The sequence below is a fragment of the Natator depressus genome, chromosome 1 (genome assembly GCF_965152275.1).
Source record: "Natator depressus isolate rNatDep1 chromosome 1, rNatDep2.hap1, whole genome shotgun sequence".
Classification (NCBI taxonomy): Eukaryota; Metazoa; Chordata; order Testudines; family Cheloniidae; genus Natator; species Natator depressus.
In genome coordinates this window covers 187,487,447-187,503,178 of record NC_134234.1, presented here as the reverse complement: position 1 = coordinate 187,503,178, position 15,732 = coordinate 187,487,447, and the positions used below count along the sequence as shown (strand labels likewise).

Sequence of the window (15,732 nt, the reverse complement as noted above, 5' to 3'; positions counted from 1 at the left end):
GTGTGGCAAGGTTATTGTCGGGGGGGGGCAGTACTGCTACCCATACTTCTGTGCTGCTGCTAGCAGTGGTGCTGCCTTCAGAACTGAGCGGCCGGAGAGTGGCAGCTGCTGGCTGGGAGCCCAGCTCTGAAGGCAGAGCCACCACGAGCAGCAGCGCAGAAGTAAGGATGGCATGGTATGGTATCATAGGTGCCGACTTCCTCCGGGCCTGGGGGGTACTCAACCCCCCGCTCCACCCCAGGTCCCACTCCTACCACCCAAGCCATAGCCTGCCTCTTCCTGCCCCTGCTCCTCCCCAGGCCCGGCCCCTTCTCCCAAGTCCCCTCCCCGCCTCTTCCCATCCACACCCTGCTTCTTCCCCGCCTCTTCCCACAAAGGTTCCACCCCCTCTCCCCTGAGCATGCCCCATCCCTGCTCTTCTCCCTCCCAGAGCCTCCTGCATGCCACGAAACAGCAGGCAGTAAGTGCTGGGAGGGAGGGGGAAGAGTGGATCGGCAGGGCCGGCAGCAGGTGGGAGGCGCTGGGAGGGAAGAGGGGAGCTGGCTGCTGGTGGGTGCTACCCCACCACTAATTTTTTTCCTTGGGTGCTGTAGCCCTGGAGCACCCACGGAGTTCGTGCCTATGTATGGTATTGCCACCCTTACTTCTGTGCTGCTGCTGGCAGAGCACTGCCTTCAGAGCTGGGCACCCAGCCAACACCTGCCACACTCCAGTCGCCCGGATCTGAAGGCAGCGCAGAAGTAAGGGTGACAATACCATGACCCTCCTAAAATAACCTTGCAACCCTCCTGCAACTACCTTTTGGGTGAGGGCCCCCAATTTGAGAAATGCTGGTCTCCCCTGTGAAATCTGTATAGTATAGCGTAAAAGCACACAAAAGACCAGATTTCAATGGGAGACACCAGATTTCACAACCCGTTATGCATTTTTTATGGCCATGAATTTGGTAGGGCCCTACTTATAATGCATGTGAATGAGGATGCTAAATTAAGGTTGTATGAGTAATGCTAAGTCTGGCATTACTTAAATTTTGACTGCTTGACTTTGCACCCTTAATGTTTTTAATGTAACATTGTTTTTTTCCCCGAAGGTCATACAAAATAATTAAAGGTCCACAGAAGGACATTTGGAAGATCCAATTTACTTTTTTCTTATAATACAAGAACAAGAGGAGCAGGGCTCGCTGAAATTTGGGATTTTTGGTTAGCAGGAAATTTAAATATTTCAACATTTGATTTTGTTTCAAATCAGAATTAAATGTTTTTTTCTTTTTTACGTTTCCAGTGAACCAGAAAATCTGAATTTCATTTGTTTTGGCAATGCTGACCGAGGGCATTTCTGAAATGAAATATGCTCCCAGGGACCCCAGTAGCAGTTGATTAACAAGAATCATGTTGACTTTAGTTTCACCACTGCTGTAAAGCAGTGTTGGAACTGACAATAATCATATCAATTTCGATCAGCAGCTGCCAGGACTCTCAGGGTCTGTGGCCCCGGGGCAGTGCACATAGCACAGTTGTCCCAGAGCCACCAGCCCTGGAAGACTTGGGGTCCCAAGCAGCCCACCAGGAAACCAGGCAGGTTTCTGATGGAACCCTGGCTGTGATTCAATGAAAGTTTGGCAAACCCGTGATGTTTTCACAAAACATTTTGAGTTCAACTAATTGGCATTTTCTGAGGACGCTTTGTTTCACCAGAAAATTCCCAACCAGCTTCAAAGAGGACTGTTGATTAAATTAAAATTCAGCACATTTAAATTCAATAAAAGGATTTTTTAATGCAGGTTGTAACTAATCCTCCAGTGCTGAATGCTGCAGGATATTATTGAGAAAAATATTTTAGTTAAAATTGATTAGCCACTTATATGAATTTGAACAGCATAAGTAGTTATAGTACATATAACAACATTTATAAGGGCTGGCCATCCTCATGCTTCAAGGCGTAAACCGATCAGCAGCCATACACAAAAGCAAACTTTCCATGATGGTTACAGTATTACACAATTCTCTGCCATTGCAGGATGAATTCCCTGATATTACAGGGGCCTGGGGCACGGGAATACTTCGGTCCCTCCTACTCTCTGCCTGTGGCACATCATAGTTTAGTCACTTTAAAATGTCAGTTGTTGGGTTTAGGCAGGTGCTGGGTGGTTGTGGTGGCATGTGAGATAAAGGAAGTCAGACTAGATGGTCTGGTGGTCCCTTCTGGCCTTAAACTTAATGAGTCCATGACAACAAGATGAATTATTGGGGATACTTTTGAAAGCACCTGGCATTGGTAGAGCCAGAACTGGAATACTAGCCTAGATGAACCACTCGGGGTTTGCACTGATATGGCAATTTAAATGTTATGTTATTGGAAAGATAAGTGGGAGGGTAATATAATGGGGGAGTAAGGGAAGAGAGAAAACTAAGGAAGAAGACATGAACAAAGAAGAAAAAGGCATGTGAAAAAAGGGGTTTCTTTTAGGCTCTGCACAGAAATAAGGTAGAAAATGAGCTTTCGTCATTCTCTAGCATTTAAACAAAAGGTTGAATGGTAAATATTAGGTTTTTTCTGACTGTTTAATCATTAAACAGGTCACAAACATGCTTACATTTTCAAGATTCTAATTCTGCTAGTGCCACTAATTACTTCCCTGTGAATGGTCTTACTCTGGCACCAGCAAAAGAGTGCTGTTTGACCTGAGTGCAAACTGACCCCTCCCCCATTGCCTCCAGAATATTTTTTCTCTCTCTACATTAACAAAAGCCTATGTGGACGTGCCTTTTCAGCTAATCCACATTACCAGTAGCATCCTGCCTAATTTCAAAGCATCAGTTTTGAAGTTATGCTGCCCAGGCAACCTTCAGACCACAGTCATTTGACTGAAGAAAACAAATGAATAATAAGTCAAATGTAAAAATTGTACCAAAGCACTTTCTCAACATTAGAGTTGTATTAACAATTCACTGGAAATAAGTAATATTCAAAATAATGACCATGAGCAAAGAAGGCCCCCAACTTGAATTAATTTAGAGGCTACTTTAGTCACAGGACTGCATTTGTTTTTAGTGCTAAAAACGTCAACAACATCAACCTGTTTCTGCCACAAAAGTGACCTCCACATTTAGCTAAAGCAATGTGCGGGGAGTCTGGTTTGCTCACCCATATTAATGCATTTTGAAGAAAAAGAAAAACAAAAACAGCAACGCTGAAGCTCAAAGTTCAGGAATTGCACAAAGATGATAAGGGGTCTGTTTCGTCTGTAAAAAAACGAGAGGAGAACTTAGACCTACCATTGCAAAAACTGGAACTCTTGTCACATTTTCAGAACAAACCCCTCTCCTTCTGATGCCCGGGGCAAAACGAACTTGACACAAATGGGGGCTAATGGCCTAAATCACTCTGAATTCTGCTATCTCAATGACACTGGATCTGTCCCCAGGAGAAAACAGGCAAGCAGCAAATTATTTCTACAAACGTACAAAGCAGTAATGTTTTTTCTACGACTGCAATCTAGGAGCCTGATAGATTAATAGACCGCTGCCTCCATCGCCTTGTTATGCACAGTAAGTTTCCAGGTGCGGTGCATAACAAGGGCTAAGGGAAGGAGCAAAAACCAATCCGAACTATCCACACAAACAAGCAAGTGTGAACTTGGCCTAAGTTTTGAAGCTGCTGAATTTACTTACATGTCCTGGCCTCTGAGAGAGCAATCATCACAACAAAACAAGTGTGGAAACCGATGCAGCGCCTGTCTAGCAGCTTCATCCTTACAGAAAGCAGCTGGAAGGGGCTACCAGGCACGTGTGTCTGGTGCGGGGGAGATATGGACAAGACAGGGCGCCTTGGTTAGCACAGCCCCTCTGTTTGCTTTGTGCCTGCTGCAGCTTCTGAGTGAAATAGCAGCACCGCAGCAGCAGGGGATCTCGTGCCGGACTCCGGCCGTCCTGGAGAGCTGGGGGAGGGAGTGACAGTGGGGGGGCTGGACACTTCCAGGAAACGTTCCGGAGTGTTTCTCATGGAGCATAAACAGGATGCTCGGCGCTCCAGGGCAGCCAGAGCCAGGAGGCTGCTGAGCGCCAAGCGCTGGTTTACAGCTGCCCGGAAAACTTGCGGGGTAGGAGAGAAAGAAATTGCAAAAAGTAAGACAATAGCCTGCAAAAATTCACTCCAGGGCTTCTTTAAAAGTTCAGTTTCGTCAGCATTTTCTGATCTTAACTCTCCCACCCAGATCCAGAGAGGGACGGACACCCCGCCCCCGCGCCCCGGGGGCACCACACTCCAGGTTCAGCTCAGGCAGACGCCAGGCACAGCTCCCCAGCCACAGACACCTCTTAGGGACACTAGGCAGAGCTAGGGTTGCCAACTGCGGTTGGACACATGCCTGGAGATTTCATCACATGACAATGTTTAATTAAAGATTAATCTTTAATTCCTGGAGACTCCAGGACAATCCTGGAGGATTGGCAACCCTAGGCACAGCTCCCCAGCCCGACACCTCCCTGGGGACACCAGGCACAGCCGCCCTGTCAGACACCTCCCTGGGGACACTGGGCACAGCCGCCCTGTCAGACACCTCCCTGGGGACACTGGGCACAGCTGCCCAGCCACAGACGCCCCCTCATGGACACCAGACACAGCTGCCCTGCCAGACACCTCCCCGGGGACACCAGGCACAGCTCCCCAGCCAGACACCCTCCCGCCTCCCCCCAGGATACCAGGGACAGCTCCTCATCCAGACAACTCCCTGGGAACACCAGTGTGACAGCCTGTACTCTTGTGTTCACCCCTTCACAGGATTATGATACATTTTATATAAAAAGAAAAGGAGTACTTGTGGCACCTTAGAGACTAACCAATTTATTTGAGCATAAGCTTTCGTGAGCTACAGCTCACCTCATCGGATGCATACCGTGGAAAATACAGAAGATGTTTTTATACACACAGACCATGAAAAAATGGGTGTTTATCACTACAAAAGGTTTTCTCTGCCCCCATCCCACTCTCCTGCTGATAATAGCTTATCTAAAGTGATCACTCTCCTTACAATGTGTATAATAATCAAGGTGGGCCATTTCCAGCACGTCCCCTAACGCCCCTACTCTACTTGCGCTATATTGATGACATCTTTATCATCTGGACCCATGGAAAAGAAGCCCTTGAGGAATTCCACCATGATTTCAACAGTTTCCATCCCACCATCAACCTCAGCCTGGTCCAGTCCACACAAGAGATCCACTTCCTGGACACTACAGTGCTAATAAACGATGGTCACATAAACAGCACCCTATACCGGAAACCTACTGACCGCTATTCCTACCTACATGCCTCCTGCTTTCACCCTAACCACACCACATGATCCATTGTCTACAGCAAGCTCTGCAGTACAACTGCATTTGCTCCAACCCCTCAGACAGAGACAAACACCTACAAGATCTCTATCAAGCATTCTTACAACTACAATACCCGCCTCTGGAAGTGAAGAAACAGATCGATAGAGCCAGAAGAGTTCCCAGAAGTCACCTACTACAGGACAGGCCTAACAAAGAAAATAACAGAACACCACTAGCCGTCACCTGCAGCCCCCAACTAAAACCCCTCCAACGCATTATCAAGGATCTACAACCTATCCTGAAGGACGACCCAACACTCTCACAAATCTTGGGAGATAGGCCAGTCCTTGTCTACAGACAGCCCCCCCCAACCTGAAGCGAATACTCACCAGCAACCACATACCACACAACAGAACCACTAACCCAGGAACCTATACTTGCAACAAAGCCCGTTGCCAACTGTGCCCACATAGCTATTCAGGGGACACCATCACAGGACCTAATCACATCAGCCACACTATCAGAGGCTCGTTCACCTGCACATCTGCCAATGTGATATATGCCATCATGTGCCAGCAATGCCCCTTTGCCATGTATATTGGTCAAACTGGACAGTCTCTACGTAAAAGAATAAATGGACACAAATCAGATGTCAAGAATTTATAACGTTCATAAACCAGTCGGAGAACACTTCAATCTCTCTGGTCACACGATTACAGACATGAAAGTTGCGATATTACAACCGAAAAACTTCAGAAACGGACTCCAAAGAGAGATTGCTGAATTGGAATTAATTTGCAAATTGAATACAATTAACTTAGGCTTGAATAGAGACTGGGAATGGTTGATTCATTATAAAAAGTAACCTATTTCCCCTTGTTTATTCCTCCCCCCCCCCCACTGTTCCTCAGACGTTCTTGTTAAACCCTGGATTTGTGCTGGAAATGGCCCACCTGGATTATCATACACATTGTAAGGAGAGTGATCACTTTAGATAAGCTATTACCAACAGGAGAGTGGGGTGTGGTGGGTGGGGGGGGAGAAAACCTGGATTTGTGCTGGAAATGGACCACCTTGATTATCATACACATTGTAAGGAGAGTGATCACTTTAGATAAAAGAAAAGGAGTACTTGTGGCACCTTAGAGACTAACCAATTTATTTGAGCATAAGCTTTCGTGAGCTGTAAATTGGTTAGTCTCTAAGGTGTCACAAGTACTCCTTTTCTTTTTGCGAATACAGACTAACACGGCTGTTACTCTGAAACCTGTCATTTTATATAAAGTATGCCTTGTGGTGTATCATTTGAAAACACATAATTTGTTGATTATCAGTGTCCTGGTAAAATATGTGTGGCAACCTTGTATGCAAAGTTATACGATTCCTGTGTATGATATAACTAAGACATGTTCCTGAACTTCAAAGTCTGGGGAGCGGCCAAGACAAGTTGCCCAGAGATAGAAGTCAAGCTGACCCCTTAGTCGGGTGTCAACAAAATCAAATGCACCATCACTGGGTTAAGTAGCCATTTTTTGGCAGGACAGAGGGTGTGGGCGAAAAATCTACATCTGGACAAAGAAACAACAGCTTGGGGTTTCTGTCCACACACACTTTCTGTCTCCTAAACCTCCCCTGGAGCTGCTTCTTGAAGAAAAGACAGCACTAAAAGAAGGGAAAGCAGACACCCCAAATTAAGCCCTTTCTCTTTGCCCATGGCATCCACAACACCTGAAGAACAAAGGAAGCAGCATTGAACTGGGGCATTGAAATAAATTCAGCCGGTAAGACTGTTCGAACAATGGGTGAGAGTTTGAACTAATTTAGTTTAATTTAGGCATTGTGTGTTTTATTTTCTTGTAACCAACAGTTACAAGAAAATAACAGTTACGGTTATGCCTCATTACTTGTAATCACTTAAAACCTATCCTGTAGTTAATAAACTTGTTTTATTGTTTTATCTAAAGCAGTGTGTTTGGATTGAAGCATTTGGGATAACATGGGTTGTGCACATCATTTTCTATGAATGAAATGACAGACTTTCTATGAGCTTGTGCTTTCCGGGGGGGAGCTGGGCAGTACAAGACACACATTGCTGGGGGAAAGTCTGGGACTGGGAATTTGCTGGTGTTACCGTGCGGTGTAATTCAAGGGTGGGTGGCTATGGCAGTCCTCCAGTTTAGCTGGGAGCCGCGTAACTTACACGCCGCGGACACCATGGTCCTTCTCCAGGGATGCTGCGAGCCCCGCCCCCGCCCCCAGCACTCTGAATGTGTGTGTGCGCGTGCGTGCCCGCGCGCCGGGGGCTGGAAGCTGGAGTCTCTCCCCCACCCCAAGAGTTCTATCCCCGCCCCCGTGACACAATTGGTTGCCCTTTCTCCTCGAGCAACAAAAATCCCCCCCCCGCTCCCGATTGGCTCTCCCACAGCTCCGCCCCCTCGTTTGGCTACCATGGTGGCCCCGCCCCCTTCCCGGTCACCAGGGGTGACCATCCTAGTTACGTGCCCCTTCTGCCTCGCTTGTACCGGTCTCCGTGTGGCCCCAATCCCAGCCAATGGGCGAGCGCAGGGAAGGGGGGGTGGGGGGAGATCCGGTCACGTGCCACCCCAGCGGCAGCGTTGGGCCCGGAGGAGTCGGTTCTGAGCGGAGCTAGCGACCCGAACGCGGACTCCCCCCCTCCCCCCCCGCTTCCGGGGCCCTCATGTGGGGGCAGGGCGCGGCGCGGGGGCAGCAGCCGGCGGGCGGGGCTACAGGCGCCTACGCGGCTTCGTCGCCTCGCCCCGCCGCTGAGCGCCAGGTAACGGGGTGGCCGCGCGCGCCCGGCTTGAGCCTCGCAACGCGCCGCCGCCCGGCGCCTGCCCCGGCTCTCCTCGCGCCTGCGCGCCGCCGTTGATGTCCCGGCCGGGGCTGCCTGGGCTGGTTCGCGGTGCCCGCGGGTCCTGCTTCCCCCCCCCCCGCCCCCGCCCCCGGGGGCGGTTTCCCTCCGGACAGGTGCCGGAGCCGCGTCCCGGCTTCACGCGCGGGGGGAGCTTGGCCGTAGACCCTGGGGGCTGCTGCCGGGAGCGTCATGCCGGGGCTGGGCGTTGCGGCGCCTCATTCCCCCCGGGGTGGTGGGGGCAGCCGGCCTGTCTTCCTGGCCTAGGGCGGGTTGCTCCAGTCCTGGGAGAGAAGTTTGTGGGCAAAACTTTGGGCAGACTGTTAGGTCTGCAGTGAGACAAGGTGGGTGGGTGAGGTAATATCTTGTATTGGACCTTATTTCTCTTGGAGGGAGAGAGAGAGAGAGAGAGACAAGCTTTGGAGCTAGGCATTGCTTTTCTCACAGGTGTGTGTGTTTGCGGGGAATGAGCTCAGTGTGGCTCCAAAGCTTGTGTGTCTCTCTCATCAGCAGAAGTAGGTCCAATAAAAGAAAATATCTTCCCTACCTTGTCTCTCTAATAGTCTGAAACTGACCTGGCCTGGACAACAGTGCAAACAATATATGAACTCTCTAGACAGAGTAGAGTGGATCTTTGGTACCACCTGGAAGACCATCTCCTCCCAGGGTGGAAGAGACCACCAGTACACTAGACCTGTCTGCAGGGTAGTGGCTGGACACTGCAACAAGGATGCATGGATATGTTTGTGCAGTAACTTTGCGTTACAGAAGAACAACTTTTAGTGGTTCAACTATCCTTTGTAGTAGCTCTGTCTGTTACTGTCTCATAGCATAGTAGTGTTCCTTCTTATTCTGTACATCTGTTAAGTTAGTTTTCGCTGGTAGGAATACAATTAAATTTTTTGCCAAAAAGCTTTTACTGTTGAAACCACCTTGAATTTTTGTTCAAAATAAAATACAGCTAAAATAATCCCATTCCCTCTTCTAAAATTCAAATTTAAAGCCAAGTCAGGCAGGGTATGTGATAAATACAGAGCCAAATGTGATTAAATTAAAACACTTCTTGGGGAGGGGTAGTCTTAAAAGCTTTTTTTTTTTTTATTAGTTTATAAGTGAGTCATCAGACTGTTGTCTTGGATGAAAATTCCGCACCCTCAGTTTATATCACCACAGCAAAGTCAAAAATTGTCTGGTAATCTAAGATATGATGGTGGTTTACCTAGAAACAGTTTTGCCCTACACTGTGAAGATACAAAAACATGTATTTTAGTTTTGTTCCACTGTGTGACTTTGTTCATAGATGTAGTATTTTTTCCTGATAATGATTTGCCTACATTTATATCTCATAGGCTTTGTCCCTGAAGGTGAAAGAGAGAACCGCTTATTTGGGTTCCAGTCCTTTGTGATTGCTCCTAGCTTTGCTGAGCAGCAACAGCAGAGTGAAATTAACAAGGTTCTGCTCTGTTTTGTCCTTGACATTCAAACCCTGTAGGCAGTAGAGAAGCCATCAAGAACTACTGCAGTGGTTCTCAAATGTTTGTATTGGTGACCCCTTTCACACAGCAAGCCTCAAGTGCGACACCCCCCCCCCATAAATTATTTTTTTTTAATATTTAACACTATTATCAATTCTGGAGGCTAAGTGGGGTTTGGGGTGGAGGCTGACAGCTCGTGACCCTCCAGGTAATAACCATTCGACCCCCTGAGGAGTCACGATCCCCCGTTTGGGAACCCCTGAACTACTGGTTTCATGCTACTCTCTGGGAAAGCCAAAAGCAGTAGCAAAAATAGGTGATGTAGTTATTGATGGGGGAGGAGGAGAGAGACTCTGAGATGACTATTTTACTGAAGACTTTCTTCCACCAGCAACCAAGAGGCTAGGAAAGGAGTGTGATTGTAGAGGCACTCCTTCCACCCCTGGAAAGCTTTGGAATGTTTGTGGAGAGAAATCTGTCTCCAAGCTGCCCGATAAGCTGCTGATAAATTTTGAAGCCTCATTAGTCAGAGGCTGGCATTAGAACCAATATCTCTGAGTAGATTCTGAGGACAGTTTCCTGGTAACAATCCCAGCATACTTGTGCTTCCCAGAAGCTGGCAATGGAGATATGGGCTTCTTTGCTGCTGCTGAGTCTAGTGGAAAGAGGAATGATGGTGTTAGGAAGGGTGGTTCCCATACTCTTCCATGTCAACCACTAGATAATAGGAAAGCTACTATGGTTAATTATTAGTTGTGGTATGCTTTTTCTGTCCCAGCAGCATAAACTTGAAGGGACACTTAATTTAAAAATCACACTTGTCTCCTACTGTTGTTTATAACACCTAAGGTCATTCTACCTTGAAATCAGACCATTTTTAATTTTTTGTTTATTTTGCATTTGACTGCTCATTGTGTATAATCAAGTTTCATAGTGGTAGCCCTGTTAGTCTGTATCAGCAAAAACAATGAGGAGTCCTTGTGACACCTTAGAGACTGACAAATTTATTTGGGCATAAGCTTTAGGTATAATCAGTGTATAATCAGTTGCCTTTGTTTGTGTAGGTGTTTTACGTAGCAACAGTGGAGAGAGAAATATTCCCCCATCACTCCAGAAAACAAACAGGGAAATGGGATTGTAAATCCTACAAAAATTGGCACTGGCAAAGCATATGGGGAAGAGGAAGCATCTGAGACTACTCTTAAGTCTCCAAATCTGGGTAGATAAGCAATCAGAAGCCTGACCAATTTGAAAGTTTACATTTAAAAATAGCTCCATCTCCTTTTCCCAAGGCCTATGTGCTGATGCTCCTCCCATGAGGATTTTAGATCGTGACTACACTTGGAGTTATCACTGATTTCAGCCATCAGCATAGCTGTGTGATGGGTCATCCAAGAAAGCTACAGTTTGTTCCGTGGGGTTTGTCTCTGCTTGAAAACTGGGTAAATCCTACTGGTGCAAGTTGCAGATTTCCTCATCTACAGTAATTTAGCACTGCACAGATGCCTGAAATAAGGGCTAATGCCCAGTGTAAACAGAGCCTTAGGATAGGGACGGTTATAAGGGGCATGGCTCTTCCCGATAAGGGAAAGAAAGTTTGCTTTGGTACGCTTGGGGACTGACTGTCTTCTTTGTTTTGTTTTCCTCATTGCTACTAGTGACAAGACTGCACCTGGGCTGGTGCTCTCTGCTCCACCACCACCTTGTCTCTCTCACTGGAGTTCTCTGACCTGTCTACACACAATTTCAGTAGCTTCCTTGGCCTTGGATGGCTGGCGAAGAGGGATGTTTAGTCTGATGGCCAATTGCTGTAACTGGTTAAAACGGTGGCAGGAGCCTGTCAGGTAGGATTAAGCAAATGAGAGTATTCTATGTTTCTACAGTGGCTTTCATCCCAAAGAACCTCAAAGATCTCTATGTATTGTACTGTATGTCCAGGGTTACTCTGTACTACCATTTTGTCTGTCTTACTTTTCTTCTTAGCTACCCTTTGATAAAACCTGATTTATTTTATTTTATTTTTTTTTTTTACATCAAAGACCAAAACCTAAGGTGCATAATTGTTTTTTCTTTGAGAGAAAATCAGACATCTTTTTTGAGTTATAAAAAAGAAAACACAAACCAATGATCAGTTACTCAGGTAATTTGTTTCTGACTGAAAGAATTCGTGAAGTTCAACATATTTACCTTTCTCTTTTGTGTGGACTTATGTTGGGAATTGGGACAGAGAAGAGCAGTGACTTAAAATGTCTAATGTATGGCTGTCAAACTCATTCTGGATTTTGTTTTTAATTATCGTCTGTTGGTAGGGATATACATTTAAGGGTAGATATACTACCCTTTATCCACATCAGATGTTATATCATTGAGAGTTTTGAACAAAGATCAAGGGTAGAATATGGCCTTTATGAAATTTTAGTTTTAATTATAATTATTTAACTGTCCTATTGTTGCATTCTGGTAGAGTAGTCTCACATTTGGGACCACTGTTGTTTCTCCTTTCGGTCTCTTTTCCTTCCACATCTTCCTTCCTGTTTTTTCTCTCCCCTTTCTCTGGACGGAATTGCTGACACCTCTCAGAGCCATTGTTTTGGATTGTCAGTTTCTAGACTCAGGAGAACAATACATTTGTTTATGTTTGGTGTACCTTGGAAGACTTTCTTGACAGCCTTGAGAGCTAGAAACTTAATTTTAAAAATGTGGATTCTGCAGAATCCAAGCTTGTCAAATGGGCCACATGAGTCTGTTGAGTGGTGTCACAAACCTCACCCACTTATCTGACTGACGCTTGCAGACTTTTCTGCTTATTTCAGTTGGTTCTTTTGGTTGTTGCTTATTGCCACCACTGGAATTCATTGTGATCCTGCTATCCACCTCTTGCACTACCTCCTCTTGTTCTTCTGGATGCCCTGAAGAAATTGGTGTGCAGCTCACAAACTTAGCCTGTCACAAAATGCTACCATATTCTGAAGGAGATTGGAAATAACCATGTTTTATTTAGTGTCCCCTTAATTAGTGGAATTTGGGGACTTGCCACCCAACTATGCCAAAATATCAGTTTTACCTATTTTTAAAATGAGATTAGAGAAGGTGTTGCAAAAGCTTCTCTTTTTTGTCTTCTGTTTTCACAAATCCCTTCAAGCTCACTTGAATTATTGAGAAAGTAATGAAAGTATATTTCCTTATTGCTGTATTTTAAACAATCCTAACCTCGGAGAGAGAGGGGTGTATGTGACTTTAACAGGGCTACAGCACAAGTGACATATTTGTTGTATTGCTCATCGATAGGAGCTAATACCTTCATTGTGGCCTTGGGGATTTGCCTTGGTTAGACATTGATATAGCTATACCAATATGAACACATAGCGTACACAGGCAATGCTGCTGTTCACACCTGTAGAGCGTAAATTACTCTGCTTGCAACTGGGATAACTTTCCTTGTCTGCAGTGGAGTATTTCAATGGTGCAGCTACACTGATTTTTGCAGTATGATCAAATCCTCAGTGTGCATAGGGCTTTAGCTTTAGTTTGTGTTGAAGGAAACAGGGGAAATGAAAGTTATGGTGGTAGTTAAAGAGAATATAACCATGCCAAAAATATGGAATTCAAATAGATGGTACCCGGGATTCAATTTCCAAAAGACAAATACAAATTAAAGGCAAAATCATTAAGTCTTATATGTATCTCTTCAAGTTATATTATCATCCAGTATTAAGCTTATCTCTTTATTACTGCACTCTCTGATCAGCTGATTGTATGTTAAACACCAAATAAACAAGCATAAGTCTCTCTGGTACTGGATATTTTGAAGCCTATTGGTTTTACAGCTTGTGGTAACTTTGTTATTTATGCATTCAAATACTTGTAAAAGTCCAACACAATGTTCAACTAGGAAAAAAAGCCTTGAAATATATATATTTTTTTTCCCCTTCTGAAGGAAGGTGACACTGGTGATGGTGGGACTTGATAATGCTGGTAAAACTGCTACAGTGAAAGGAATCCAAGGAGGTAAGCAGTAAATCTTTATATGAAGTTCTGAACTAAGCATTTTAAAACTAAATATGCTGGTCAACTCAAAACCTCTTTTTAAAATGACCAACTTAAAAAAAAAATCCTAAATGATATGACCTCAATTCTTACATCTCTTTAAAAGGATTTAGAAAGGGTTTTTATGCTCCTCTGTTTAAATGGGTATTCCAAGCAGGGCAAAACTGACTGTACGAAGAAAAGAGTGAAACAAATGACACAGAATTGCTGTCAAAAGCAGAGAGAGACACATTGTGGGGAAAAGATCTTCTTTCAGTTTTAGTATTCGTAGGTGTTGTGGCAGCTATGACAATGTCCTGGACAAACTTTTATTGAATTAAGTTTAAATATTTTAGGAGTTGATTTTATTAAAAATGAAAATGTCAATGTCCTACATAAGGGATTGTATGTATTTACTGGGGGAGGGGAGACCACAAGCCCTCCAGGAACTAAAAACGGGGGAGGTGGGAGGTGCTTTGGCACATTCACTCAGGGCACACCTCCTCCAGATAGGCAAGCCTCTTTCCAGTGGTGGAAGCTGTGCTTGTTCAAACTGAATTCTCCAGGGACCAACAGTCAAAGCAATTTTGGATAAATAGCCTGAGTTAAAACTGACTCAGGGCCTTCTTTCTGATCCAGCAAACAGAAAGGGCCTCTAATCCAGATATGGCTCCCAGTCCTTAAGGAAAGGTAGCAAGTGTGTCTTTGGCCCATTGAGGCCCCATAAGACATCAGCTGGTTGTGAGCTGAAGCTGTGATGAACTTGTGACCACAGGAAAAACCCCTGTGTTGGGTTAGAAGGACTAATAACCAAACAGAACCCTTTTTGGAGTGAGGGAGTGATCCTTGGTAAGCTCATTAGCATGCTTGTCGGTTCTTTTATTGTTTTTAATGTTTTTCTCTGTAATGTTTTCACCTTAAGAATAAATATGCTTGCTTATAAAGGACTGTATGGTAACTTAGAACTGTGGCAATTTTATTGTGTATTTATCTTTGGAAAAAATGGCAAAACAGGCCTCTTTAGGTTGGATATCACAGCACAGTCAGGGAACTGTACAGCCTCGAAGTTCCCCCATCAAGAGGGAGGGAAATGTGAATCCACTCAAGAGAGGTGATAGCTGAGGAGCCTGGCCTGTTGATGCTCCTGCTGGGCCATAGAGTGGAATGTGGGTGCAGTTGCCCTGAACTATAAGTGTCACTTGTAATTACATGATGTACAACACTTTGAGACAGAAGTGAATTCCCCCTTCATTCTACCCACCTGAGTTTATGGTGTCCCTTATAAAAATGACTTTTATTTGGGCCTCTTGCTTTGATAATATAGGCCCCAATCCTGCAGATGAATCAATCGTAAAAATCCCAGTCTTAGTCCAGTGAGTCAAGGGATCTGAAAGGAATTAGGCCCCCAGTTCCCATTTAAATTCAGTGGAAGTTTAGCACATAATTACCTTGGGCTTTTTTAAAATTCCAAGCCTAAATTTTCAAAGAGGTGAGAACCTAGGTGCATGCACCCTGTTTGTCTGCGTGCACCTGCATCTGGGGTTTGTGTAGCTATGTGTGCACAATCATGATTCATGTGTGCATCTGCTCTGGGTGAGGGTGCATGCTCATGTTTGATGGCCATGCATGTCTCTTAGAATACGGGTAGTTTTTCAGTAGTACGTTTTCTGGCAATGCAATATATATTTTTCCTGATAGGGTAAGATGCTGTTTCTGTTAGAGAAGGAGCTGACTATAAATTGCTGGCTTTTTGACAGAAAGAGAGAGAAAAATTATCCAGAGTTCTTTTAGGACTGATATTCTGTCTCATAATTTTGTTTGAATTATTGCAAGGATATAAAGTGTTTCTTCTGGTTAATGAGGCATTTCACTTATTAGCCTAGGTTAGAGAAATCAATAGATCTGATTTCTTTGTACAGAAATTGCTTTCTGATGAAATATACCGCAATGTGCATACATCAATAAACTTTATGTAAAGTCAATGTTTTAAGTATAACCTGTTTTATGATATTGACTGTCAGTATAATTAGGAAAGGAATCT

General features: G+C 44.9%; 2 protein-coding genes across 6 annotated transcripts in view; one reads left to right on the top strand and one right to left on the bottom strand.

The window, feature by feature from the left end:
- Window positions 1–4,154, bottom strand: part of PROS1 (protein S) — a 47,660-nt gene extending 43,506 nt beyond the window's left edge. Inside the window, exon 1 of one of the 2 annotated variants that reach the window (XM_074972495.1) lies at window positions 3,675–4,154. In XM_074972495.1, the coding sequence (XP_074828596.1) occupies window positions 3,675–3,753 (79 nt within the window). In that variant the 5' untranslated portion in view covers window positions 3,754–4,154. The remainder of the gene's footprint in view (window positions 1–3,674) is intronic. The other variant, XM_074972486.1, reaches the window with a different exon arrangement.
- Window positions 4,155–8,006: 3,852 nt separating this feature from the next.
- ARL13B (ARF like GTPase 13B) overlaps window positions 8,007–15,732 on the top strand; it is an 80,455-nt gene continuing 72,729 nt past the window's right edge. For 3 of the 4 annotated variants that reach the window (XM_074972478.1, XM_074972452.1, XM_074972461.1), the window contains exons 1-3: window positions 8,007–8,112; window positions 11,324–11,509; window positions 13,603–13,673. In XM_074972478.1, the coding sequence (XP_074828579.1) occupies window positions 11,451–11,509; window positions 13,603–13,673 (130 nt within the window). In that variant the 5' untranslated portion in view covers window positions 8,007–8,112; window positions 11,324–11,450. The remainder of the gene's footprint in view (window positions 8,113–11,323; window positions 11,510–13,602; window positions 13,674–15,732) is intronic. The other variant, XM_074972470.1, reaches the window with a different exon arrangement.